Below are 24,680 nucleotides of genomic sequence, written 5' to 3' on the forward strand. Positions count from 1 at the left end.
TTATTTTTAATTTAGATCATACGGTGGCGTATTGCATTCACTTGAAAATAAAAAATCCTCCTGTTTTAAGACATAACTATCTCATAAAAACAGGAAAATCAAAAATGAATAAATTCCTGTTTTTATGAGTTACTATCCCGTAATAACAAGAAATTCAAAAATCAATGAAAAATCCTGTTTTATGAGATGGTTACGTTGTAAAAACAGGATTTTTTTTTTTATTTTCAAGTGAATGCAATACGCCACCGTAAAGATCTCATATCGACTTTTCAATTACTTTAGTTCAAAATCAATTCATAAAGTTACACATTTTAATCATTTATTTATTTAATATTCAGACTCATGCACTTTTTTCAAAAACAGATCAAAAGAATAAAAGAAATGAAAATTTTGCAAATTAGAGGAAAAAGAGAAAAGAGTAAGAAGTTCCAGACTAAAAGTACGTTCAGATTTATAACAACATTTACACGGTCGGGTTAATAGAAATATTTTACTTCATACACTTTGACAATTATTTCTTAAACTGAATATGGGTTTTATTATTTAACACGCCAAATGAGAGCTAAAAAACCGAAGCATTAGGAATCAGACTGGTTTTATATGAATTTTTAAAAACGAAAGCGGCAGTTTTATTGTGAAATGTTACCCGGAAGTCGTATTTACTCGACGCTCAACACCGTTTGCTTTAACTGTGAGATGCTTAACCGGTGCTCTGTTGCTTTAACCTTGCGTGATACATAGACTAGAATAGATGCATGTGTATTTTAATCACCTATACCTACAGCTAATTAAAAACTTACAGCAGTTTCTTCCCGTTCATTCGCTTAAACGTACTTTCAGCTAAGGTGGCTAATGCTAACCAGTTAGCCACCATCCTGTTAGCAGAGAGACAGTGGATCAGACAGGAGGTCCATGTGGTTAAAGAGTTTGTTTTATTTACGGTGACACTTGTCTTACCGTTTAATGAAGATTTATAAAGAAACTCGCTTGTATATGTAAGGAAAATCCCCACAGAATGAGGGCCTTTTTTAGTGCTAAAACTCAGCAGTTAATCAGCAGAGTCTTCATTCATCCTGTCAGTCCAGCAGCAGGTAAGTTCACTGACTCTCATTGAGATTTTGATTTACATAATTTACTTCAGATTCCTCCTGTCAGGTATGTTTAACCGTGCACAACAAACTTAGAAGAATACATCAAAGAGTTTCCAAGTTACATAAGCTACTTCATACTTGAAAACATCACATTTTAAGTATTTTTTCAGTGATCTTACTGATATTTTACTTAGTTTAACTATTACTTTGCATAAAATGTGATCAGCGTTAGTCCGTAATAGATTTATCTTTAGTTATTGAACCATCACAGTATTATAGGTCACGAGATGAACCCATACAACACAACTCACAGTTAGATTTAAGATTCTTTATCAAAACATTAAATCAGATTACAAGTCATGTTTGCTGAAGCAAGCCAGTCTGAATTTAACTGACTGTGGTCAAATATCTTAGATCAGTATTTAAACAGAAAATACTGCTACTAATATCGAAGGAGTACTAAATATTAAGGTACTCTAAAGTTTCCAGAATTTTAAACTTAGACACAAGCTGAGGGAATTCCACAAAAACATCAGCAATATTGTTTTCAATGTTTTTGTGCTATTCAGTGTTTTTGCAATATTCCTGCATTTTTATGTATTTATTCCCCTTTTTTGCATCTGTCTTATGAATTAGATTTTCTTCTTTGAAAGTTTTGGTACTTTTACATACTATTGATCATTAAATGAATTGAAATAGTGTAATTTTAGAGAGTATTATCTAGTGCTGGCCTTGGCTTTCATCAAAGTTTTGATTTTAATCACAATTTTGGCATCATCATAAAAACAAGATAATGAGGATTTAACAATTACATGTCATGTTACACTTGCTTTATCCACAGGTTTTTATCATGTTATAAATGTTTCAGTGTTTGTTGTAACACTTTGCCATTGAAGTAATTCACCTGTGTATTCTTTGTTATAATATATTATTATTCATGTTTATTTTTCAGTCATTTATGGCTTATTTTTCAGTCTTTCAGTGTTAAAGTCCCATAAATGCATGTGATGCAGATGTTGTAAAGTCAGTGAGTTATTGTGTTTAATGGTTGTGATCTTAATACCTGTCAAAAGAATTCTGATTTCTGCCATAATCTTCTGGTCCTACTGTCATCAGTGGTCGTTCTTGATCTGTTTTTGTTTCTAACAACCCTGTTATGTTTGTGTTTGACAGTAGGATGGCGAGCAGCTCAGTCAAGATTCTTCTGCAGTGCTCCAACAGGTGAGGAAAAGCCCCGCCCCTCCATGCTGAGACACCTGACCTCCAAAATAAAAGCCACAGGTCCGATTACAGTGGCTGAGTACATGAGAGAGGTGCTCACCAACCCTGTGACGGTAGGCTATGAGTCTGACAGTTCTGCTATCAAAATAAATACCACTTATATATATATATATGTATACACAATTTATGTCAACATCTTATTTATATGTGATGCACTTTGAAATGTTTAAACCTAATTCTGCTCATGTTTTTAATACAGACTGATCTGATTTGTCTAAACAGGGCTATTATGTGAGGAACAACATGCTGGGACCTGAAGGAGATTTCATCACATCACCAGAAATCAGTCAGATTTTTGGAGAGGTGAGACCAGAAAATCTCGGATTAAATAAGAAACCCAAACACTCTCAGATACACAGATTTAGTTTAAGAATTATTCTAATGTCAGGTGTTTTAGGCTGCCATCCTGTCCTGCTGTATGTGGCTGAATATTGAGTATTTGAACATTTATTTTTTCCTCTCTATCAGCTGATCGGCGTGTGGATCATCAGTGAGTGGATGGGAGCCGGCCAACCCAAACAGCTTCAGCTGGTCGAGCTCGGACCAGGGAAAGGATCTCTGGCCAGTGACGTCCTCAGAGTACGAACTTCCTGTAGAAAAACAGCCTCTTCACACCAGAATGTTTTAAATCTGTTAAAGTCTGAAGAAATCGTTTTTAACACATTTTAAAGGTTAGAAATCTGAAGTTTTATGTGGTCAGGGACTTTCTGGAGGCTTGACTATTAGGAAAACAGTCTTAAATAGTAAAAAAAAAAAAAAAACAATAGTGGAATACAATCCAAAAAATAGTACAAAAAATAATCTGAAAAAGTTCAACTAATCATTCAAATAAATAGCTTACAATTCAGTAAAAGGTCTGAAATAATCCAACAAAAATTGAGAAATTGTTCAATCAATATTACCAAAAAATAGAAATGAATCCTAAAAATAGTCTGGCAAATAATCCAAAAGATTGATAAAACAAAGATCTTAAGACTGACCATCAAATAGTTTCAAAATAGTACTAAACAGTCCAAGAAATAATCCCATAATTCTAGAAAGCAGTCCAACAAAAAGTCATCAAAATGTCTGACTTACACTATATTGCCAAAAGTATTCACTCACCCATCTAGATAATGTAAATCAGGTGTTCCAGTCACTTCCATGTCCACAGGTGTATAAAATCATCACCTAGGCATGCAGACTGTTTCTACAAACATTAGTGAAAGAATGGCTCGCTCTCAGGAGCTCAGTGAATTCCAGCGTGGTACTGTGATAGGATGCCACCTGTGCAACAAGTCCAGTGGTGAAATTTCCTGGCTCCTAAATATTCCACAGTCAACTGTCAGTGGTATTAGAACAAAGTGGAAGCCACTGGGAACCACAGCAACTCAGCCACCAAGTGGTAGGCCACGTAAAATGATGGAGCGGGTTCAGCGGATGCTGAGGCGCATAGTGTGCAGAGGTGGCCAACTTTCTGCAGAGTCAATGGCTACAGACCTCCAAACTTCATGTGGCCTTCAGATTAGCTCAAGAACAGTGGTAGAGAGCTTCATGAATGGGTTTCCATGGCCGAGCAGCTGCATCCAAGCCATACATCACCAAGTGCAATGCAAAACATGGGATGCAGTGGTGTAAAGCACGCCGCCACTGGATTCTAGAACAGTGGAGACGTGATCTCTGACGAATCACGCTTCTCCATCTGGCAACCTGATCGACGAGTCTGGGTTTGGCGGTTGCCAGGAGAACGGTTCTTGTCTGACTGCATTGTGCCAAGTGTAAAGTTTGGTGGAGGGGGGATTATGGTGTGGGCTTGTTTTTCAGGAGCTGGGCTTGGCCCCTTAGTTCCAGTCAAAGGAACTCTGAATGCTTCAGCATACCAAGAGATTCTGGACAATTCCATGCTCCCAACTTTGTGGGAACAGTTTGGGGATGGCCCCTTCCTGTTCCAACATGACTGTGCACCAGTGCACAAAGCAAGGTCCATAAAGACATGGATGAGAGAGTTTGGTGTGGATCAACTTGACTGGCCTGCACAGAGTCCTGACCTCAACCCCATAGAACACCTTTGGGATGAATTAGAGCAGAGACTGAGAGCGAGGCCTTCTCGTCCAACATCAGTGTGGTCAAAAATTCCCATAAACACACTCCTAAACCTTGTGGAAAGCCTTCCCAGAAGAGTTGATGCTGTTATAGCTGCAAAGGGTGGACCGATGTCATATTTAACCATATGGACTAAGAATGGGATGTCACTTAAGTTCATATGCGAGTCAAGGCAGGTAAGTGAATACTTTTGGCATTATAGTGTATCTGAGATAGTCTGATGTAGTCCAAGAAATGGTCCAGAAAAGTGCATCAAAAGGTCTGAAATAGTCCCCAAAATACAACAAAATTATCCAACAAGTACTAACAGAAATGTCCAAGAAATTTTCCAGAAAATGATCTGATAGCTGAAAAAAATGTGTGAAATTGTTGGACAAATGATACAAAAAATCAGCTCAAAATGGTCCTAAAATAGTCCAACAAAACATCCAACTAATAGATCAAAACAGTCCAACAGCAGGTCTGACAGTGCATCACATAGTCCAAAGAGTTGTCAACAGCTAATCCAACGAAAAAGACCAAAAAATAAGCTTAAATAATCCAACAAGATGACCAAATTGTCTAACAAATGTTCCTAAAACGTGTCCAGCAATCAGTCATATTAGACCAACGGAAAGTCTTGGATGGTTATTTCCATTCTTTGTGCTAAGCTAAGCTAACAGCCTTCTGGAATGACTTCATATTTACTGCACAAACAATAAACAGGTGATTTTATTGGCTAAATGGCTGAAAAAGTGAAAACTAGTGTACCCAATAATGGCAGGCTACTCATTCAGAGAAAACTAACATGGTGTCGGCCTGTATAATGAAGTAGTAAAGGTATTCTCTGCTCAGGTGTCTGTTGTTTTGTTCATCTCCAGGTGTTCAGTCAGCTCCAGCCCGTTCTCAGAGAGGCCTCTGTGTCCGTCCACCTGGTGGAGGTGAGTCCGGCTCTGAGTCTTATTCAGGCCCAGAGTCTGACTGGGAATCAGAGCCAGGAGGCGGACACAGAGGATGAGCCGGTGTACCGCCTTGGGGAGACTGCTGCTGGGCTGCCGGTGAGGTGGTACCACCGTCTGGATGATGTTCCTGCAGGTAGGTGCCAATAGAACCAGGAGGAGAGGGAAAAGGGTTAAAATGTCACATTGTCGTCATCTTAGAGCCGGTTTCTCTCCTCTTATCTCAGGTTTCAGCATCTTTCTTGCTCATGAATTCTTCGATGCTCTGCCCATCCACAAATTTCAGGTAAGAGCCAGCACGATGCCTTAAATTAATATACATTTAATTTGTTGCATTAATTTCTTGAACTCATTTTCTCCGGGGTCCGGTGTCCTGCAGTTCTAATCTCATCCATGCCATTACAGTACTCTGCCACTAGATGGTGCTAGAGTTTAACTTAAAAAAAGCCCAATCACTCCTTCAAGATATCCAAAACATGATAAAGAGTTCAGCAGTGATTAAAGACTGTGGATGTATTACTTAGGGGGAATTTCTGCTATTTTGACTCTGACCTTAAATTTTGTGGTCCAAACTTTTACATTTTATCCGATTCTGACATCTGTCCAGCAGATTTCTGTATCAGGTATGTGCATTTTCTTGTGAAATTGGATATAAAAGGATGACATTTCACTGATCTTTGTTGTCTCACCTAGAGTAAAATTATCAGTTTTTGATATTTCTGTCCAGGTTTTTAACATTTTAGACATTTATATGAAAGGAGAAACCTCCAGTCAGGATGAATATCTCATCACCTGCTCCTTTATTATTCATACATATCTCTGTGGTGTTTCTAACTCCTGCAGCGCCCTCATAGAGCAGCTCTCTGTTTAGTACACAGCAGCCTGACTGTCTGAGTTTGTGTGTTTTCGTTTTTGGTAGAGGACGGAGAAAGGCTGGAGGGAGGTGCTGGTCGACATTGACCCTCAGAAACCGGAGCAGCTGAGGTTCGTCTTGGCTCTGGCTGCCACTCTGGCCTCGTCCACGCTCCTACAGGTGAACTGTGAAGTTTCAACACTCTCCTTAGAAAACAGCTTTGAATGAAACATACTGTTAGGTTTGAGTATTTTAAACAGCATTAGAGAAATACTAAAAACAAAGAAACAGGAGGAGGATAAAGGGGTTTGATGCCACATGGAAACACTTCTAAGAGCTGGAGAATAATTCAAACCTTAAAGTAATGAAATCAAGTCAGAGCTTTGATCTCTCAACCACTGAGGAAATTAACTCTTCAGATAAGCTCTTGGAGGTTTGTTTTACAGCCTCCATCTGGTTTTTACTGCCAACGTTAAAAGCAGACAGCTACGTATACGATTATACAGACTCTCAGACTCTCTAACTCCGACTCTTTAACTCAGTCTCTCTAACTCTGACTCTCTAACTCTGACTCTCTAACTCTGACTCTCTAACTCTGACTTTTTAACTCAGTTTCTCTAACAAAGTCTCTCTAACTCTGACTCTCTCACTCTGACTCTCTAACTCTGACTCTCTAACTCTGACTTTTTAACTCAGTTTCTCTAACAAAGTCTCTCTCACTCTGACTCTCTAACTCTGACTCTCTAACTCTGACTTTTTAACTCAGTTTCTCTAACTCAGTCTCTCTAACTGTGACTCTCTCACTTGGATTCCTTAACTCTGACTCTCTCACTCTGACTCTCTCAGTCTGACTCTCTAACTCTGACTCTGACTCTCTAACTCTGACTCTCTAATTCCCACTTTCTAACTCTGACTCTTACTCTGACTCTCTAACTCTGACTCTCTAATTCCCACTTTCTAACTCTGACTCTTACTCTGACTCTCTCACTCTGACTCTCTAACTCTGACTCTTTAACTCAGACGTTCTAACTCTGACTCTTACTCAGACTCTTAAACTCTGACTCTCTAACTCAGACTCTCTAACTCAGACTCTCTAACTCTGACTCTCTAACTCTGACTCTCTAACTCTGACTCTCTAACTCTGACTCTCTAACTCTGACTCTTTAACTCAGACTCTCTTACTCTGACTCTTTAACTCAGACTCTTAAACTCAGACTCTCTTACTCTGACTCTCTGTCTCTGACTCTCTCACCTGGACTGAGAGCAAGTGCATTGTGTTGCATTAATTACGTACAAAACACAGCACCTCGTGCCACACAGCGCATCGTCTTAGCTAACACCATGGGTCTATATGGATACATGAGAGATTTAACCAAGCATCGCTGCAGAGAATTTACCTCTGAGGAAATTTTAAATTAATCGAGGAATTGATTCATCCCCGGATTAAAGCCTGATTTTACAGGATTTAACTGCTTTGTCTTTGTAACTCTGTTTTAAAAGGCACTCTATAAAATAAAGCTTATTATTATTATTTTTAAACTGTGAAATAAGATGTTTAGTAGCTGTTTGACTGGAGTGATCAGTATGAAGATGAGAAAGAATCAACGGGAGTGGAGGAGGTCATAGTGAGGCTGAAAAACTAAAAAAATCTATCTACAGATGATTATAATGAAGGGTGTTCATCAGGCAGGTGAGAGGCGGAATCACGTGGAGGTGTGCGCAGAAGGCGGAGCCATCGTCCAGCAGCTGGCTCGGAGGATCACAGAGGACGGCGGGGCGGCGCTGATCGCTGACTACGGACACGATGGAACCAAAACGGACACGTTCAGAGTGAGAATGAAGCTTTACACTGAGACAGATTTACCAGATTTATCAACTTCAGATAACTCTAGTGAAAACTGAAGACTCTAATAAGGCCAAGACACTCAGTATTTTGTAATCTGCTGGTGTTTAATCAGTAAAAAGAGTAGAAAAACTCAAATACAGTATGTCAACATTTCAGTGCTCTTCATAAGGACAGAATGTGCCTTTAGATCTTTAAATATGGGTGTATTAAGTGGTTCTGAACATTTTGTCCGTTCCTCTCCTCAGTTTTATTTGAAGGAAACAGATGTAGGAAACATGAGCCCATCTGCTGCAGACGGAGAGGAAACCAGGGTCGACTCCTCTTCCCTGACTCCTCCTCCTCTTTTAAACTCTTTTTATTTTCACCTTAATATCTCTCATTAAGTCATTTAATCCTCAGAGTAAAAACACATTAAAAAGTGAACACTCAAGTTTCACCAATACGTGTTTATTTCCTCCAGAATCTGCATTTTGACTGATTCATTGTAAAGACTTAAAGGTTATGTAGTTTGTCTCCATTATGTAATCATGCTTTAACCACATAGTCAGAGTTCTTACTACTGTAAGTGAAGGTTTCATTGATCAGAGATGGAGGTGATCAGCTGACTTTAAACGTCTTTATGAAAAGATAAATAAATAAATCTGTCTGAGATTGACCCGGCTGATTGTCATGTGTCAGGGTTTTAAAGGTCACCAGCTCCATGACGTCCTGTCCTCCCCCGGTTCAGCCGACCTCACTGCTGACGTGGACTTCAGCTACCTGCGGAGGATGGCGGGAGGGGGCGTGGCCTGTCTGGGACCCATCAGTCAGAGGGCGTTCCTGAAAAACATGGGCATCGACTCACGAATGCAGGTGAGAGGACAGTCTGATAGAAATAAATAAACCTGGAACAAAAAGAAAACTAATCATGACCCTACATTAGTGTTTGGTAGATTATTTCTTTGCATCAATGCTTCTTGTTCAGAAATCTTCTGCTGTTGTAAAGTCTGGTTATTTCACTTTAAATGGTGACAGATTTGTGAGGAACATGCATTTGAGGGATGACCAGCAGAGCTGAGGATGTGGGTAACCCGTGGACACTTTAGGCCACTGCTCTATTCCTGACACCACCAGCCACGCCCAAAGAGAACAGGTGTTTTGTCCATCTCAGCTGCCGTCGTAGCAGCTCTGAGAGTACAGGAAAAGAAATTTAGCCCCACTTTTTGTTCGAGGACGCAGCTGCTGGTGGAGTACCCCTGCTCCTAGTGTTTTCTCACTTACCCAGTAAGGTGGGGAGACAAGCCCTGAGCAAGCTTCCAGCTCTGGTATCAAGCGCCCCACCCATCAGTGGCTGGTGGGGAGTTTAACTGTCGGCGTGCTGCTGTTGGTGTCGGTTAGGCACAGGTGTGTTTTGGTCTTTACTCTAGAGGGGTTTTATGTAACTTCCGTGTGATTCTCTGCAGGTTCTTCTGAGGAACTGCAGAGAGGCGTCCACCAGGCAGCAGCTGATCAGCAGCTACGACATGCTGACAAACCCGGCCAGGATGGGCGAGCGCTTCCACTTCTTCAGCCTGCTGCACCCCAGCCGACTGGAGAAACCCAAGAGACCGGAGGGGCTGAAGCTGGAGAAGAAGCCGAGCCCGGCACCGCTGCCCGTGGCTGGATTTACTGAGCTGAGCTTCTCCTGAGACGAACGGATCTGTAAAACCTGGAAATGCTCGGACTTTATCTGGAGATAAAAAGAGGATTTCAGAAGAGTTCTGGAGCTCTGACATTTCACAAACTTTGATCCAGAGGATCAGGGAATGCTGTTTTTTGAAGATGAGAGTATTTATGCACAAAGAGTCAAAGTGTTTGTAATTTATAGGAAAAGAAGAAAGTTGCTCTACTTTACTGATTTGAAGTAAAAACCTGCTTCTTTATGAATGGTTTTTGGATGGAAAAATGATAAAAATCAAAACATGTCTTCATTTTTAGGCATATTTAGTTTGGAATGTGAAACATACGGTTCCTTAAAGAGGTAAATAAGTCATATTTTATGTTTAAATTCAGTGCTTTAAAGTCATTTTCCTACATATTTGAGTGCTTGGTGACTTCTAAAACAGCCTGATCAGAGTGACAGACCTTCAGGATAAAGATCTCTTCCCTCACCGCTCCATCTCTCCGTCTGCAGCCTTCATTGCCACATCTTGAAGCCGTTAGCCCGGCTCACATTTGTTCAGCAGCCGCTCACATCGAGCCCCACGCTCCTCCAGTAGCAATTAAAAGATCCAGTTACACGTGTCGAAGGGTGAAGGGGGGTCCTGGCCAAAACCAGGAGCCGTCTTCCAGGAGAGCGGCGGAGCGAGGAGATCATGTTCAGGTTTGGGTAATTAAATGATGGTTTCCTAAACATCCTGTGGTGGATCATTGTCAGCTCTTCCTCTCATTCAGAAGTTTTTCTCTTTAGCTGGTTTAAAGAGGCTCGCACATTTGGAAGAAATTAAGAGAATTATTAAACATCTCTGATTGAGGAATTATTCTCACCTTGAGTCTGACACCTTTACAAATCTGAAGTTCTTCTGTTTGTTTTATAATCATGTTGATGAAGGAAGAAAAAGGCTGAATTTAAGCAAATTTCAGACTCTTAAACCTCATCCTAGGTTCATATCATTATTTCTTTCACTAATGGAACATTAAGAACTTCAGAATTTGCAAGACTTCAACACCCAAAGCTGCTGCTGCTGCAAGAGAGAGAGAGCAGTGGTTGGCAAATACCAACATCTGAGTCCTGTTGATGTTTTATAAAATGCAAAAGTCCCATTTATGTCTCTAATAAAACAGACAGCAGAGGAGGGGACACACAGGACCTCACAGAGCAGACGACTGTCCAGATTCCATGTCTGTCATCCATCCATCAAAGCTCCAACGTTAAACGACTGCGCCAGTTCTGAAAACGGACCGGACCAATCAGCATCATTAAAGGGGACGTATTGTGCAAAAATCAATTTTTTAGGCGTTTCTAACAAAAATCCAAAAATCTCCCAAGTACAAGAAAAATCCCTTCTCTCCTACCTCTCTTTCTCCAACTTTCAGAAAAATGTTAGCTGAAACAAGCCGTTCTCAGACACATTATTGCCACTTTTAACCTCTTTTCTAACACTTTAAGCCACATTTCACAATTTGATATGCCAATTTTTGCCAGTTTGTGACATTTATGCCTCAGCTAACCCTTTTTTGCCAGTTTGTATCAACTATCATCCTATTTTACCAAATGCCCACCTATTTTTGCCACCTTAACGCCATTTCAGCCACTTTTAAATCCCTTTTACCACTTAATATGCCAATTTTTTGCCACTTTGACCCATTTTTTGGTTATTTTTTTGCCACTTTTATCATATTTGGCCTATTTAACCCATTTCTGCTACTTTTAAAACCTAATTTCACCACCTTTCCCACCATTTTTTGCCATTATCAAACAATTTTAGCTATTTTTAACATAATCTTATTCTGTTTTTAATGTGCATGGCTGTGTTCAACCAACTCCAGGTACAGTGGGGGTCCTCGGTCACTAGCACCTTTATTTTGGGGGTCGGGGGCTGAAAAGGTTGAGAACCACTGATTTAGTTAACTGATAGATAATAACCAGCTCTGATCATTACTGCTGTTATATTTTTAAACTAATCTGTCACTAGAAGTACTGCTGTCTCTAGGTCTCTTACTGTTTTATTCTTCTTATTACTGTTTACAACCAGTCAGATTCCTCACATGTGAAAATGTTCTCTGCATCTCTTCTTCATCCACACATTTTAAATAACAGAAACAGTCAAATGAGACATGGAAAGATTCAGATTCTCCAAAAGTAAAGCATTGAGCTTTAATATTTCCCATCAGTAAGACCTTCCAAAGACAAAGACAACATCTGTTGTAAAAATATAAAACAGTCAGAATGAATTCTCAGGCTGGACTTGGATCAGCTGATCCAGGTTTTTCTCAGGCAGGTTTTCACAGAAAGACAAAAACGTTAGCAGCTCCATTCTCACTTGTCTTCATCCAAAAGTCTCTACAAATAACCTGATTGTTTCTCTGCTGAAGTGTTACAGAAGAAAATATTTTTATCAGACTGGTTTTTGAATTCCTGAGTCTTTAATGTGACCATGATTGTTAGAACTAAGCCGTAAAAACAACTTGCATGATAAAAATTAAGCTTATTCTGTTATTTTATCATCTCCCCTTCTATGCAGACCACAACAGAAACTCTTCACAACATTTCTGCATTCAGATGAGAGACAGTCAGTTTACCCATTAAACCAGTTCTAAGGTAGCAGAGAGTATTTCAGAAGTGGAGGAATAAAGTTTATGTTTGCAGATGAACCATAAGACACAATCAGAGAAATTCACCCTTTAAAAAAGTTCCCAAATAGTGCAAAGACATCTCAACATAAACTGTACAGAACATTTAAGCTGGGCTGTGTTTAAGACATCTTTAATTGTCTTTAGTTCCAGTTACCGTCACACCGAGCACCAAACCTTTCCCACTGCTGGACCAGGTTCAAGAAGCAGAACCGTTCAGGTCTCCGGTTTTAGGTGAAAAAAGGATCAGATGTTAAAAATCCCTCCATGTTTTGGCTCAAAGGGTCCGTTGGTTTTGGCGTGTAGAAAAAAGCGGTAGAAAGGTGAGCTGTGTTTAAAAAGATTTGACCTGAAGTAAAGCTGCAGAACGAGTCCATGATTCTTATCCTACATTTTCACCACTAGGGGTCCTCGTCCATGTCGTCCAGGTTTGGCGACATGATGAAGTGTTTGGGGTAGTGCAGGCCTCTCTCATCGGCGTACTCCTCCCAGCGGGCGTCGTCGCTCTCGTGGGTGATGTAGCGCTCGCCCCGCCGCGTCTCAAAGTCCCTGAGGTCCATCCAGGTCTGGTAGTCCTGGAAAAGAGATGATAACAACAACAACAGTTAGAACTGTGGCTGACTGCATCTATCCGGGATGCATGTAGAAAAGTCTGACTGAAGTGTGTGTTCTGGCAGTGATTAGTTTTTGGGGTGTGTAGTTGTGCTGTCCCTAATGTCTGTAGGTTGAGAATTGAAGGATCCTAAAAGTTTAAAACATAAAGCCCTGTCGGCAGGGAACAGCTAACCTGATATGCAAGACTGACTCACATCCATTGCATGAATATACACCGCGTGCAGAATTATTAGGCAAGTGAGTATTTTGACATTATCTTCATTTTAAGCATATTTTACAACTCAGAGCTCTAAAAACTGGAATTGTTATTGGAATGAAGCATTATCAGGTGATGTTTATCTGTTTAAAGAGGGAGGGAATGACCTAAAGTGATCACCACCCTATATCACGGTGTGCAGAATTATTAAGCATATATAGGCAATTAAATTAAAAAATAATTATTTCCCCATCTCATGTGTTAATTTTCATTTATTATAGCAAGAATAACAGAAAAACGACTGAAAATTAACAAATAAACACTTTAGACTTTAAAAACAAATATTCAGTGACCAATATAGCCACACTTCTTTTCAATAACCTTCATGAGCCTTCCATCCATGGAATCTGTTCGTTTTTTTGATCTGCTGACAATCAACTTTATGTGCAACAGCAACCACAGCCTCCCAAATGCTGTTCAAAGTGTTTTATTGTCTTCCTCCACTGTAAATTTCACGTTTCAAGATGGCCCACAAGATCTCAATCAGGTTAAATCAGGTGAGGAAGGGGGCCATGTCATTATTCTGCCATCTTTAAGGCCTTTGCAGGCCAGCCACACAGTGGAGTACTTTGATGCATGTGATGGAGCATTGTCCTGCATAAAAATCATGGCCTCCTTGAATGATGCAGACTTTTTCTTGTACCACTGCTTGAAGAAAGTATCTTCCAAGAACTGGCAGTAGTTTTGAGAGCTGATTTTAAGTAGCCCATCCTCAACACGAAAAGGTCCAACGAATTCATCTTTAATAATAGCTGCCCACACCAGTCTTGGCCCAACTTGTGGGTATTGTTCAGTGGTGGTCTAATTTCAGGTTTCCTTACCTTGGCCACATCTCTGAGCACTGAACACCTCATACTTCTGGACACTCCAGGCAGGTTGCAGTTCTGGAATATGGCAGCACTGGATGATAAAGGGTTTCTGATAGCCTCACGTTTAATTCTTCTTAGGTCTTTAGCAGTTAATTTCCGTCTTTTTTTCTACACACGTTTCTTGCAACCTTGATGGATATTTCCAACAAAACTTCTGATTGTTCAGTGATCACGTTTCAATAGCTTTGCTATTTCAAGCGTGCTGCATCTCTCTGAAAGGGATTTTACAATTTTTGATGTTTCAGTGTCTGTTAAATCTCTTTCTTGGCCCATTCTGTCTGAGGTGGAGAGGCTGCCTAATAATTCTGCACACCTTGATATAGGGTGGTGAACACTTTAGGCCACACCCTCCCTCATTAGACAGATAAACACCACCTGATAATGCTTCATTCCAATAAGCATTCCAGTGTATAGAGCTTTGAGTTGGAAAATGTGCATAAAAATGAAGATAATATCAAAATACTCACTTGCCTAATAATTCTGCACGCAGTGTATCTGACATTCATCTGGGTAAGCTCCTATAGAAAGAGTTGGGAAGGGACTTTTCCGAAAATCTTCAGAAAGTGACTGGAGGAACGTTCTGTCTGTCACATTCATGATGGGCCAATCAGAGTGCCAAACTGCGTTGCATGCGCTGCTCTTGTGCAGGCCAACGCTGCATTAGATTGTTAACGGTGGAGCTTCAGTGAAAACTGATGCCAAAGCCGGTTGGAGGGACGTGCAAAAACATCTTCTCTGCAAAGACAAGCTTTCAGTGTGGCTCAGCCCTGGTTTAAAAAAGAAATGTGGACCGGTTCTGATTAAACTGGTGCTTTCCTACAGCTACATCCGAGCTAACGCTAGCATGGCAGCAGCCCTTGGATTACACCGGAAAAATGTAATGATTGCAAACCAATGCTGAAACAGAGCAGGAGAAGAGCAAAAACATGTTTTCTGTCACAGAAAGCTTTCAGTGTCGCTCTCTGGACTTGTTACAGAAACCTACTCCAGCTCTAATAAAACGGACGAGATTCTAAAGCTAAATCTGAGGTGTTTCTAGTAGTGAAGGCAGCCATAACAACAATTTCAGTACAGCTAAACCCCGCCCATAATGTAACTTTGCATGTACAGCTCTGAAAGCATCTCTGAGACACTTGGGCCCTGTCCACACAGAGATGAAAATGATATACTGCCGTTTTGTTTTGAAAAAGTTTGCCATTAAGACGGAATCGTTTCAGGAAATATCCACGTAAGCTGTAACCTGACACGCCACATGGATTTGTTTCACACATCTATCTGAAAAGTTTCAATAGTATATTTTTGAGAAAAGGCAGAGGCTTTGAAAAAAAACCTTGGAGTGTTGTTGTTTGTTCTGTCTGTCACATCTCTATGGGCCAATCAGAGCAACAAAACACATGACGTAGCAGCTATTGAGCTGCTTGTGCGCAGCTACCGAGGAATGACGCGAAACATAGCGACTATAGACATGTCAGTACTCGACTTTTGTCATTTTTTGAAAAGAAAACAACTCACTGCTGTTCTTTGTTCTTCTTTTGACGAAGAAATGTCATCAAGTTCTGATAAAACTTATGTTTTAGCAGCATCCACACTAAGCTCTTCCGCCATAATTGCACCGGCCTCTTGCTGCTGCATGTTTACATCACGACTCTGCAGTGCCTGAAAGTACTACCCCTCGTTGCTGATTGGTCCTGTCACTTTCTAACCGGGCTGAAACGGTTCAGATGGGAGCTTTGCAAGATTGATTCGCCAGTGAAAAACAAGGAATGTAATGCATTTGCCAAGCCTGTGCATGGCGCTGTAACGTTGCCACAGACATTCACCAAAGAAGAGAAGAAGATCACAGAAAAATGACACAAAACTTTCTTCTAGTTGCCCTTCTGGTTGTTCTCCTCGTTGGATTTAAGAACATATGGTGTGTGCGTTTCCCGGTGGTGGTAAAGGAGCATCAGATTTTGCTGTAAACAACACTAACACAACCCTGTAATCAGCCATTATTGTTTTGGTCGGAACCGCGCAGGCGTCTTAAGAGAGCGACACTATGTGTGACGTAATCGTTTCGAGAAAGATGCGGATAGCCGTCCACACGGAGACGAAACGAGACGAAACGGTAGTCGTTTACGGATTTATGCACTCTGGGACCCATTTTCAAAAAGTATCGTTTACTGTCACCCGAAACGCCATTTCGGTGTGGATGAAACGCCGATCCGACAAAAAACTTCTGCGTATACACCTGAATTTTTCTCTGTGTGGACGGGGCCTCAGACACAGAGCCACATGGAGAGCTGACCTCGAGGGTCAGCCAAGAATTTCACAGACTTTTATTAGTTTTTTTACATTTTATAGAGAAGTGTTATTTACCTGCAGCCAGGGGTGACTCAGTGACTTGTCGACGCTGTAGCGCTTCCTCATCTTTACCTGCAGCAGGTTGTTGATGAGGTCTGTGGCTGAGGAGGAACAAACAGAGTTAAAATAGAAGAAAATCACCTGATCTTTCTTCATTCAAACAGGTAAAAACGTGTCATTAAAAGACAAGTCAGAGATTCTTTAGTTTTTTGGGGTTTAGAGACCTTAAGGCCTGTGTCAGACTTGATGCATGTTGGTCGCGACACGGCTTGATTTTCAGTGTGTGCATGTTAACAGGTCAGAGCTTTCAGACCGCCTTCATCTGCACTGCATCTCACCTGGTATGCACAGCTCAGGTGAGAAGAATTTAGACAGGAGAGGTCTTAACCATTTATTTATGCAGAGTCATTTAAGCAGAGTCGTTTACGTTTAAATGTTAAGTCAGCTTTACTTCTATAAATATTCATCAAACATCCTGACCCTGCTCTGAGATCTCCTTCCAGGGGTTCGGCGGGTACATGAAAGCGGCGTTCTGGATCTGGTCATTGATGTCCTCGTCTTCGTTGAAGGGAAACGTCCCGCTCAGGCTGACGTAGATGATGACTCCCACAGACCACATGTCCAAAGATCGGTTGTAGCCTTTGCTGCGAAGAACTTCAGGCGCCAGGTACGCGGGTGTGCCGACCACCGAGCGCCGGAATGACTTCTCGCCGATGATTCGAGCAAAACCAAAGTCACAGAGCTTCACCTGGAGGACAAGGAGAGGAAATCCAAATGGTCTAGTCTTGTTCATTCTGAAGTACAGAACTACTACGTATTTAAAGGACAAAAGTAAAAAGGATCGTGAGCAAAGCTAAAGCTTATTCATACTAACCTGAGGAAAAGGTTCTGCAGAGGCCAGGAGGACGTTCTCAGGCTTCAGATCACAGTGGACGATGTTCTTGAAGTGAAGATGTCGGAGAGCCACGAGGATCTGTGGACAACAAAAGTATTAAACTCTCAACAGATTTGGCTAAAATCTGAGACAAGCTTTAACTTAGATCAGAACTACACTTCAGTTAAGACACAAATCGGCTTCCAAGAACAAATGCAAAGCTTCCTGGTACATGACTAGTATTTTAAACTGTAAGGCTGCATAGTTATTAATTAAAGTGAAGTTAAAATAAAGTTGTAGTGGTAGAAGGTTTTGCAAAGACAATTAAAAGAAGCATTAATCATTTAAAGGCATGTTTGAGTCCAGCTGACTCTGCAGCTCAGTTTGAGAACAAATCTGTCTGCTAAACGCTGCATCCTGAAAAGGTGTGCTCAAGCATGAACGGGAGTACTGGGCACAGTCTGCAGATGTGGACAACCATGGCCGAGTACTGGCTACTTGTAAGTGAGCAGAGCTGCAAAGTCAAATGTAAATGTGTCCTGTCTCATCAGTAGTCAGACGACTAGAAAAGCGTGATACAAGCTCAAGTCCATTTACCAGCTCACTATCAAAAACAGTCGTTTCCATGCAGCATGGACCCACTGGTCCTCCAAGCTGCACGGTAGATGTGGAAGTAGAAAGAATGCCATTCTTAGCATCTTATGAATCAGAAGGACAGACTCTTGTCTGCACAGAGTCATGAACAAATGTTTATCCAAGAGGATGCATGATCATCTCTGATTCTGTCTTCTTCTTCCCGGAGGAATTTCCAAACTAACAACACGCCAGTGTTCATTTTGGCATCTATTTTTATTTTAAGTCTTAGTCTTTAGACAACATGTCATTTAGTTTTACTCCCATTTTAGTAATTTGTACCCTTTTTAGTTTTAGTCTCGTTTATGTCTAGCTTTAGTCTAGTTTTAGCCTAGTTTTGGTCTAGTTTTGGTCTAGTTTTAGCCTAGTTTTAGTCCAGTTTTAGCCTAGTTTTAGTTGACGAAATCTCAAACACATTTTAGGCTAGTTTTGATCTAGTTTTAGTCTAGTTTTACCCGACGACAACTCAAAAACCTTTTAGTCCAGTTTAAGCCTAGTTCTAGTCTAGTTTTAGCCTAGTTTTATTTGACTTAATCTCAAAAACATTTTAGTCTAGTTTAAGTCTAGTTTTAGCCTAGTTTTAGTCGACAAAATCTCAAAAACATTTTAGTCTAGTTTAGTCGAAAAAAAAACAAAAAACATTTCAGTCTAGTTTTATTCTAGTTTTATTCGAATAAAACTCAAAAACATTTTAGTCTAGTTTAAGCCTAGTTTAAGTCTAGTTTTAGCCTAGTTTTAGTTGACGATATCTCAAAAACATTTTAGTCTAGTTTAGTCGAAGAAAAATCAAAAAGCATTTCAGTCTAGTTTTAGTCTAGTTTTAGTCGACGAAAACTCAAAACATTTTAGTCTAGTTTTAGCCTAGTTTTAGTTGCAGAATCTGAAAAACATCTTAGTCTAGTTTTGGTCTAGTTTAGTTGATGAAAAATCAAAAACATTGAAGTCTAGTTTTAGTCTAGTTTTAGTTGATGAAAACTTTCAATAACATTTGAGTCTAGTTTTATTCTAGTTTTAGTCTAGTTTAGGCCTAGTTTTAGTCTAGATTTAGTCTAGTTTTAGTTGCAGAATCTGAAAAACATTTTAGTCTCGTTTTGGTCTAGTTTAGCCAATGAAAAATCAAAAACATTTTAGTCTAGTTTTAGTCGACTAAAACTCAAAAACATTTTTGCCTAGTTTTAGTCAACGTAAACTCAAAAACATCTAAGTCTAGTTTTAGTCTAGTTTTAGTTGACCAAAACAAAAAATTATTTTAGTCTAGTTTTAGTTGACGAAAACTCAAAAACATTTTAGTCTAGTTTAGTTGACGAAAAATCAATAACATTTTAGTCTAGTTTTAGTCTAGTTTTAGTCTAGCTTTAGTCTAGTTTTAATCTAGTCTTAGTGGACGAAAAGTCCTCACATTTTAGTCTTTACTTTGAGTCCACGCATTTATTCTCTTGCCTAAATCTGGTACCAAATCATGGTAGTGTGTTCTTTGCAGCCTGCCAAACCTGGGGTCCCTTCTTTCTACAGCTGAGAGGAAGAATAGCTAAAGCTGCATTGCTTATTAACAGATTTATCCACAGTGGAGAATCACGGATTTTGAATGTCCAATAAAAACTAAATTTCATTTTAGTCTACTTTTAGCCATCTTGAAAAAAAAAAACACTTTTTGTCAGTTTTAGTCATCACAGATCTATTTTTGTTAGTCTTAGTCTAGTTTTTGTCATGGAAAGAAAGGCTGTCGATGAACATTTTTAGTCATAGTTTCAGTCGACCAAATTAACACTGCTACATGCATACCTTTGCCTATTGCATGGGACAGAAAAGACATGAAGGTGTGCTCAGGTTAATGATGTGAAAGCAGACCAGGTGGAGGGGAGGGCAGATAAATTGCACCCAGATAAATAACAAAACAACCATGCCTAATGTGAAAATGCCCTTCCTGCTGCTTCATGCTGAGCTCACAGTTTACAGTGGGATGACAGAAGCTTTCAGGCTAGAGAACATGATATAAAAGCTAAAGCATGATCACCTTTAGTTTCAGGCCTGGATTTGGATTTAAGAATGACCAGGAGGCCCCCAGCCTAAGATCCAGGGATGTGGACTGGCTCATGAGGAGCCAACAATGTTGTGCTGTAACTTGGAGCCAGACCCATAAATGCTTTAAAAGTGATGAGTAAAATTTTCAAATCATTCCAAAGCTAACAGGGAGCTACTGTGGACAAGCTGACTGGGCTGGTGAGATGTCATCAAAGTTCCTTAAAACTGGGAGAAACTGAATTCATCCTGTGATGAAGCTGCAGGTTTGCTGCTCTGTAATGAGCCTACTCCCTTTATATCTGAGGTTGGTTCAGATTCTCCTGGTCCTCACTGACCTGTGTGACCAGGAACTTGGTGAGGCGTTCGGGCAGTCGGCTCTTCTCGCTCGATAGAATCATCTCCAGCATGTCTCCATGAAGTTTCTCCATGACGACAAACACCTGCTCAGGTGTCTCGAACATACACTCCAGGTTAACGATCCCGGGGTGGTGCAGGTTCTGTCACAAACAGGAGGAGAGCATAGAGCAGCACAATTAACTGAGTTTTAGTCACAAAAATACTATTGAATAAAATATAGTCTTAGATAGATGGACACCAGCACCTTTTCTGTGATGTCTGGATAAAGTCTGGATACTGTAACGGTGGACCAGAGGGTGGAATGGGGCTGTATGTGCATACACTGGTCAAATGTTCTCTAACTGTAGCTTTAAAATCTCCTAAATATGACAAGAGTTGTTCTGATTCTAATAAAGAAAGATACACCAATGTTTCATCCTTCTGATGTACAAAGACCATCAAAGTTCCTCGTACTAAACACAGTGATGGGCAGAGCTGAGCCATGCTGGTTTCTCCTCTGCATTTTCTGTTATTGTGTTGAGACCCACTCAGAAGCTGGATTTACATATTGCTTGTTTAATACCAGGGCTCCCCGGTGGTGCAGGGGTTAGCACTGTTTCCTCACAGCAAGAAGGTTCCTAGTTTGCTTCTCGGTCAGGGGTTTCTGTGTGGAGTTTGCATGTTCTCCCTGTGCATGTGTGGGTTCTCTCCGGGTACTCCGGCGTCCTCCCATTACTAAAGACATGCTCATTAGGTTAACTGATCTCTAAATTGCCTGTAGGTGTAAGTGTGCCTGTCTCTATATGTCAGCCCTGTGATTGACTGGCGACCACTCCAGGGTGTACCCTGCCTCTCGCTGACAGCCGGGATAGGCTCCAGGCCCCCAAACCCCATATAGCAGGGGTCATCAAGTACATTTGCACAAGGGCAAGATTTAGTCTCATCAGAAACTCTGGGGGCCGGATTTTTCAAATACACAAAAATTAAATGAACATTTTGGTCTGATTGAAATATTACTGCAGTAGTATTTGTGTTTTCCTTTAAACTACAGGACATTTTTAGTCATTACCAGTGAGATCTATCCCTATTATCTAGAATGCAGCAGGCCTGACAACAGGACTGGCCAGACCCCTGAAAATCCCAGAGAATGGGCCCTCCCTAATTGTCATTTAGCACCAATATTAACCCCTTTTGACACTATTAACCTCTTTATGATACTTTTTGCCTCTTTAACCTAATTTTTGCATGATTCTAACCCTTTTAAACCACTTCTTGCATGTTTTATCCCCTTTGTGCCACTCTTTTATCCATTTTTGCCAATTTTCTTCTATTTATGCCACTTTAAAACCCCTTTTATTGCATTTTTCAACACCTTTTGCAACTGTAAAACCATTTTTCCCACTTTTTACCCAACATTGATACTTTTTGCCCCTTTCTGTCTCATTAACCCAATTTTTTAAAGATTTTAACCCCTTTAAACCACTTTTTCTGCATGTTTTATTCCCTTTATGCCACTCTGTTATCAAGTTTTGCCACTTTTCTCCAATTTTTGCCACTTTTTAACCCCTTTACTTTCTTGCACTATTTTTTATCATTTATAAACAATTTTTGATACCTTTTGCCCCTTTTTTCATCCTTTACCATTTTTTGACACATTTTAACCTCTTTTCACAACTTTTTCTGCCAATTTTTGCAACACTTCTGCCAACCTTAACCATTTTTGTAATATTGACTAATTTTGACAATAAATTTCTATAAAAACAGATTAAATGGTTAGTCATTCTGAAACTATTTTAATGTTAATTGGGATGGATTTAACAGCTGCAGATATTTAAAGCAAAAGGATACTCTTAAAATCTTCTTTTCCTCCTTTTCTGAATTTAATGATCTTTTGGGGGCCGGACAGGAAGCTTTAGGGGGCCTGATGTGGCCCCCGGGCCGGCAGTTGATGACCAGTGCCATATGGGATAAGCGGTATAGAAAATGGATGGATGGATGTTTAATACCAAATAAAACTTAAAAATTAAAGCTGAGGTTTTGAGTCGTACCTGCAGAATGGCCACCTCGTTCCTCAGCTGGCTCTCCTGTTTGGTTGGAAACCGCATTTTGTCAATGATTTTTATCGCTACGTCTCTGCCTGATTTCCTGTGTTTACCTGCAGACGATGACATGGAAAGACCTCACTGTAAATGTAAGTAAATGAAAGCAATCTGATGATCTCCAAATACGGAAAATGTTCATTTTTGAGGCCACATTACATCAGATCCTGGCTTTACCATGGCCAAGATTTTCACTGTGTCTCACCTCCATAGACAATCCCAAACTGTCCAGAGCCGAGTACTTCGTCAGCAAAGATCTGATAGACTGTGCTGATGTCCTGGACAACAACGAGTCAGGCTGGTTAACATTTTAACAACATTATGAGACTTTAAAGACACACAGGCCTACATAAGTAAATCTAAGATTTATCTATGACTCTACAATATGAGATTATGCTCCAATGTGCACCGAGCCACAGTGAGTATGGTGGCCCAGGATGTCAAATAAACATCTTTCAGAGTAAAGTATGTAAGCACACGAATAATTAAGCTTTCTGTAAACATAAAGTGTGCCATGCAGTGAAACCATCTGACTTTAAAGGTCACATATTTTACCCCTTTAAGACAAGTTTATATCGGTCTCAGAGGTCCCCAAAACTTACCTGTGAAGTTTGTTTGTGAAAAAACACTCCAGTATTGGATTATTGCATGTCTAAAAACCCCTCTGTTTCAGCCCTGCTCAGAACAAGCTGTTTCTGTGTCTGTGGCTTTAAATGTTAATGAGCTGTCTGACTCCGCCCCTCTCAGGAAATGTGGCTTAATGGATGTGGCTCTCCTGATCCTCCTCTCAGCTGAGAGGAGGATCAGGAGGAGGGAGGAACTTTCCTCCAAGCGGGGAGGGCCAACCAAACCTGGGGGTGGAGCTAAATCCCCATGTGACATCATGAGGGGAAAACCTGAGAACAACTTGTTTCAACACACATTTTTTGAAAGGTGGAGAAAGAGGGGGAGGGAATGGATTTTTCTGATTCCTAAGGGGATTGTGGAGAGGCCGGGGCACATGTTTTTGTTAGAAAAGCCTGAAAAAGTGATTTTTGCATATGATGTGACCTTTAAATAAGTTCGATCATATCCTCTGCATCAAATCTCTAGACCTCAGAGAATAATCGGAAGAGATAATATGGATTAAAAACTCACCACATTTTCTTGGATCTGGGAGTTGGACACTGATATGCTGATGGAGAGTTCCTCTGAGGAGACACGACAAAAAAAAATATTAAATGTCAAAAATGTCAGAGAACACCAAAGATATTTAAAACAATAAATCCCACATGTATGTCAAACCCATCACTCCCAGCACAGAGCTGAGGGCTTTTATTTTGCTAACCTCTAAATCGTTAAAATCTCATTTCCTGTGAATGTGAGAGACGACAGAGGAGACCGCCTACTGAGATCAAACCAACAGCGGTTTGTTCAACATGTTATCAAGAAACAGCAAGGATGTGTCCGCGGTTGAAGGTCATATTTAATAAAAAAAAAGGTTTTCCATAGCAGAATATGAGTCATCATTTAGCCTCATAAAGGTGAGCCCATCTACTTAAAACAGTGAAAATGAGTGGTGGGGGACAGTACGAGTCAGTTATTTGGGATCTTTTCCAACTTTTGATAACGGAAACGCAAATAGACGTGTACCAAACCAAACCAAACTGTGCAGGGCTGCTTGGTGAAAACAACCTTTAAGTTTACAATAGAGATACTACTGAGCTATGTAGATGTTTGTTTTCAAACTGAACTAAAGAAGCGCAGAAAAACTTCAGATTTTGTATTTTTATGCAACTTTGTTTTGAGTTAAGAAATAAAGACTCTAAACCAGTGTCACTAAACACGAGCCGCATATGGCTCTTTTATGTCTTGATTTGAAATATTATTCTTTTAAACTTTGACCTCAGAAATTTTATCATTGCAAGTTCCATTAACCAGTTTATTTCCCACACTTATACAGTAGGTTTTAATGGTAAAACTTAACTGTCTACCTCTGTTTTTTCCCTTTTTTATAGTTTTTGCCACTTTTAATCCATTTTTGCCCTTTTTCATCAGTTTTAGCCACTTTTATCCAACTTCTTTGCCATTTTTCACCCATTTCAGCTGCCTTTTGCCATTAAATGCCACTATTCACCCATTTCCCACCTTTTTACAGCTTTTTGCCCACTTTAGTCACTTTTCACTCATTTTTCAATGTTTTTTGACCAACTGTATCTCATTTTTTTTGTGACTTTGCACTCATTTTTGCC

General features: G+C 40.2%; 2 protein-coding genes across 4 annotated transcripts in view; one reads left to right on the top strand and one right to left on the bottom strand.

Moving 5' to 3' along the window:
• The first annotated feature begins 654 nt into the window (after window positions 1-654).
• On the top strand, window positions 655-9,992 carry ndufaf7 (NADH:ubiquinone oxidoreductase complex assembly factor 7). Of its 2 annotated transcripts, none has more exons than XM_041805554.1 (10): window positions 655-1,091; window positions 2,265-2,425; window positions 2,595-2,675; window positions 2,841-2,951; window positions 5,315-5,528; window positions 5,620-5,678; window positions 6,312-6,425; window positions 7,932-8,075; window positions 8,770-8,943; window positions 9,534-9,992. In XM_041805554.1, the coding sequence occupies exons 1-10, from the start codon at window positions 1,016-1,018 to the stop codon at window positions 9,756-9,758; spliced, it is 1,359 nt and encodes a 452-aa protein (XP_041661488.1). In that variant the 5' UTR covers window positions 655-1,015; the 3' UTR covers window positions 9,759-9,992. The 2 variants fall into 2 exon arrangements, with proteins under 2 accessions (XP_041661488.1, XP_041661489.1); XM_041805555.1 differs by having other exon boundaries at window positions 2,268-2,425.
• Window positions 9,993-11,901: 1,909 nt separating this feature from the next.
• Window positions 11,902-24,680, bottom strand: part of LOC121521563 (serine/threonine-protein kinase D3-like) — a 78,147-nt gene continuing 65,368 nt past the window's right edge. For both annotated transcript variants that reach the window (XM_041805647.1, XM_041805646.1), the window contains exons 12-19: window positions 23,587-23,639; window positions 22,655-22,727; window positions 22,399-22,505; window positions 20,350-20,511; window positions 17,360-17,458; window positions 16,966-17,233; window positions 16,501-16,586; window positions 11,902-12,977 (exon numbers count right to left, since the gene is read on the bottom strand). In XM_041805647.1, coding sequence (XP_041661581.1) covers window positions 12,804-12,977; window positions 16,501-16,586; window positions 16,966-17,233; window positions 17,360-17,458; window positions 20,350-20,511; window positions 22,399-22,505; window positions 22,655-22,727; window positions 23,587-23,639 — 1,022 coding nt within the window. In that variant the 3' untranslated portion in view covers window positions 11,902-12,803. The remainder of the gene's footprint in view (window positions 12,978-16,500; window positions 16,587-16,965; window positions 17,234-17,359; window positions 17,459-20,349; window positions 20,512-22,398; window positions 22,506-22,654; window positions 22,728-23,586; window positions 23,640-24,680) is intronic.

This window comes from Cheilinus undulatus, linkage group 14 (genome assembly GCF_018320785.1).
Source record: "Cheilinus undulatus linkage group 14, ASM1832078v1, whole genome shotgun sequence".
In the NCBI taxonomy this organism is placed as follows: Eukaryota; Metazoa; Chordata; class Actinopteri; order Labriformes; family Labridae; genus Cheilinus; species Cheilinus undulatus.

Coding starts and splice junctions, on each gene's coding strand:
- ndufaf7 (XM_041805554.1), top strand. CDS start 1,016: ATGAGGGCCTTTTTTAGTGCTAAAACTCAGCAGTTAATCAGCAGAGTC. Junction 5,529..5,619: donor TCTGGATGATGTTCCTGCAG/GTAGGTGCCAAT, acceptor CTCTTATCTCAG/GTTTCAGCATCTTTCTTGCT. Junction 8,944..9,533: donor GCATCGACTCACGAATGCAG/GTGAGAGGACAG, acceptor GATTCTCTGCAG/GTTCTTCTGAGGAACTGCAG.